General features: G+C 72.8%; 1 protein-coding gene across 2 annotated transcripts in view; it reads left to right on the plus strand.

Annotated features, from left to right (window-relative positions):
* The first annotated feature begins 1048 nt into the window (after nt 1-1048).
* SKOR2 (SKI family transcriptional corepressor 2) overlaps nt 1049-3389 on the plus strand; it is a 26581-nt gene continuing 24240 nt past the window's right edge. For both annotated transcript variants that reach the window (XM_030258652.4, XM_072922424.1), the window contains exon 1: nt 1049-3278. In XM_030258652.4, coding sequence (XP_030114512.4) covers nt 1065-3278 — 2214 coding nt within the window. In that variant the 5' untranslated portion in view covers nt 1049-1064. The remainder of the gene's footprint in view (nt 3279-3389) is intronic.

A 3389-nucleotide genomic window follows, 5' to 3' on the forward strand; every position in this document is an offset into this window, starting at 1 on the left:
GAATATTCAGTTACTTGGAAGCGATTTGTCTCAGACCGTGAAGGGGCGGAGGGAAGAGAGGAAGGCGAAAAAAGGCTTTAAAAATAAATAAATAAATAAATAAGCCAAAGCGCGCATTCCACCTTCCACCGTTCCGGCGGAGCGGGGCAGCGCTCGGGGGGCGGCGGCGGGAGGCCGGGCCCCGACGGGGCGCCCGCATCCCCTCCCGGTGCGGGGAGGGAGAGAGGGAGGACGGGAAGGACGTGAGGGATGGGGGAGCCGCCCCCAGCCCCGCTCACCACCCACCGTCTGGGGGGGTTCGCGGTGGGTCCGGCCCCGTCCGCCCCCCCGGGCCGCTGACGTCAGGGCCCCGCGGGGGCCGCGCACCGGGGGCGGGGGGCTCTGTCCGGCCGTGCGGCTCCGCGGCGGCGGGCGCGGGGATGCGCTTCCCTCCCTCCCTCCCGGCGGCTGCTGGAGGACGAGGAGGAGGAGGAAGGTCCGGCGGCGGCACGGCCGGAGCGCGGCCGCGGAGGTAACCGGCGCCGGGGCGGGGAGGATTCCCGGGAAGCCGCGGGGAGCACTGAAACTTTGGGGGTTTTTTCGTCGCTCTTCCGTGCTTTCCTCCATCCCCGGGCGTGAGGAGAGGCGATCCTTCGGTCGCCTCGGAGGGTCTGCGTGGAGCCCTCCGGGTGGCGGTGGGTTTCCAGGACGAGGAGACGGACACGGGTCTCTGCTGCGTGTTTGGGGTCGAAGCGCCTGTGGGTCGGGGATTCTTCCAAACGGGGACGGTTCGCTCGTGTACCGCCGTCTCCACACCCGCGGCGGGAGGCGCACGTCGGAGGCGCGGGATGCGCGGGGGCGGACAGCTCCCGGTAAGGACGGAGGAGGTTTGGGGGAGTCGGGGTCGTGGAGCAAACCTCCCCACGGGTAGCGCCTCCCCATGCCGGCAGACCAAGGAGCGGGGGGAGGACGGGATGCGTGCGGCGGGAGCCCCCATCCCTGTGAGCCCTCGGCTGACGGCGCTGTGTCTCTGTCCCCCTCCCCTCTTGCAGCTAGAGCAGAGCAGCCCCCCCGGCTCTGAGACGATGGCGACCAGCCCGCTGCCCGGCCCCACCGATATCTTGCTGCCGTCGCCGTCCAGCGCGTACCCGCCGGACCCCATGAACCAGCCGAGGGCCGGCCACGCCGCCATGAAGCCCAACCAGGTGGGGCAGGTGATCCTCTACGGCATCCCGATAGTCTCCCTGGTCATCGACGGGCAGGAGCGGCTGTGTCTGGCGCAGATCTCCAACACCCTCCTCAAAAACTTCAGCTACAACGAGATCCACAACCGGCGGGTGGCCCTGGGCATCACCTGCGTGCAGTGCACGCCGGTGCAGCTGGAGATCCTTCGGCGGGCCGGGGCCATGCCCATCTCCTCCCGCCGCTGCGGCATGATCACCAAGAGGGAGGCAGAACGGCTCTGCAAGTCCTTCTTGGGGGAGAACCGGCCCCCCAAATTGCCGGATAACTTCGCTTTCGACGTATCGCACGAGTGCGCCTGGGGATGCCGCGGGAGCTTCATCCCGGCCCGCTACAACAGCTCCCGGGCCAAGTGCATCAAGTGCAGCTACTGCAGCATGTACTTCTCGCCCAACAAGTTCATCTTCCACTCCCACCGCACCCCCGACGCCAAGTACACCCAGCCCGACGCCGCCAACTTCAACTCCTGGCGCCGCCACCTGAAGCTGACCGACAAGAGCCCCCAGGATGAGCTGGTCTTCGCCTGGGAGGATGTCAAGGCCATGTTCAACGGCGGCAGCCGCAAGCGCGCCCTGCCGCCCGCCCCGCCGGCCCCCGCCGCCGCTGCCCCCGCCGCCTGCCACCCGCTGGGCTCGGTGAAGGCGGCGGCGGTGGTGGGCGGCGGGCTGCTGAGCCCGCACCTCCTGGCCGCCCCGCCCGACCTGCACCAGAAGCGGCCGCGCTTCGAGGAGGACGAGGAGCTGCAGGAGGCGGTGGCGGCGGCGCACGGCGGCAAAAGCCCGCGGAGCTACCCCGTCATCCCGGTGCCCAGCAAGGGCTCCTTCGGCGGCATGCTCCAGAAGTTCCCCGGCTGCGGCGGGCTCTTCCCGCACCCCTACGGCTTCCCCGCCGCCGCCTTCGGGCTCTGCCACAAGAAGGAGGAGGGCGGCGGCGGCGATGCCCTCGGCGGGGCGGCCGCGCACAAAGCCGGCGGGGCGGCGGCGGCGGGCGGCGGGCTCTCGGGGCTCTTCTGGCCGGGCAGGAAGGACGCCGCCTTCTACCCTCCCTTCTGCATGTTTTGGCCGCCGCGCACCCCGGGCGGGCTGCCGGTACCCACCTACCTGCAGCCGCCGCCGCAGCCCCCCGGCGCCCTGGGATGCTCGCTGGGAGGGGACGGGGCGGGCCTGCTGCGCCAGGCTTTCCTGGACCTGTCGGAGCCCGGCGGCGAGGCGGGGCCGGCGGGGCTGGGGACGGGGCCGGCGGGGCTGGGGACGCCGCCCGCCGCCGCCCCCCCGTCAGCGCCCGCTGCCGCCGCCGCCGCCGCCGCCCGGGACCCGCTGTTCGAGTCGCCCCCCGGCGGCAGCGCCGAGCCCGCCTCGCCCGCCGCTTCCGACGGGGGCAGCGGCGGCGGCGGCGGGCGGGTCCCCCCGCACCACCCGCACCTGCTGGAGGCGGCGGGCGGGCGCAAGGCGAGCGGCGGGTACCACCACTCCAGCGCCTTCCGCCCGGTGGGCGGCAAGGAGGACTCGGAGAGCCTGGCCAAGCTGCACGGAGGCGGCGGCGGCGGCGGCCCCCCGCGCTCCGCCTCGCCGCTGCAGCTGCTGCTGCCGCCGCCGCCGCCGCCGCCCCCCGAGGATGCGGGATGCGAGAGGCACCCGCATCCTCCGCACGCCGCGCATCGCCTCCTCTCCCCCGGAGGCACCAGCTGCAGCTTCGCCAGCGAAGAGAGCAGCGAGGAGGAGGAGGACGAGGAGGAGGAAGACGAGCCCGAGGTGGACGTCGAGGGGCATAAACCCCCCGAGGAGGAGGAAGAGGATGAGGAGGAGGAAGGCGAGGAAGAGCCCCGCGGCGGAGACCCCTTGGCGGCCGGCGGCCGCTTTCCACCCGCCCGCGGTCTGCCGGAGAAGGGCGGCCGGGAGCGCCCCGCCGCCGGCCCCTTCCCCCGTCCGCCCGTCGAGGAGAAGCCGGGGGATGGTCAAACCGCACCGCAGCCGCCTGCCGGGGCCCCGCGGGCGGGCAGCGGCGGCAGCAGCCCGGCACATCACCCGGCACCCGAGGAGCAGCCCCTCTACAAGGATGTAAATGCCCTGGCAGGCCCCTTCCCCTCTCTGTGGCTACTGACACCCCTACCCCGGGGCGGGAGGGTCTCCCTGGGTGGGAGCATGAATGGCTGTAAACCCCAGCTCCAT

Source organism: Taeniopygia guttata, chromosome Z, assembly GCF_048771995.1.
Source record: "Taeniopygia guttata chromosome Z, bTaeGut7.mat, whole genome shotgun sequence".
Classification (NCBI taxonomy): domain Eukaryota; kingdom Metazoa; phylum Chordata; class Aves; order Passeriformes; family Estrildidae; genus Taeniopygia; species Taeniopygia guttata.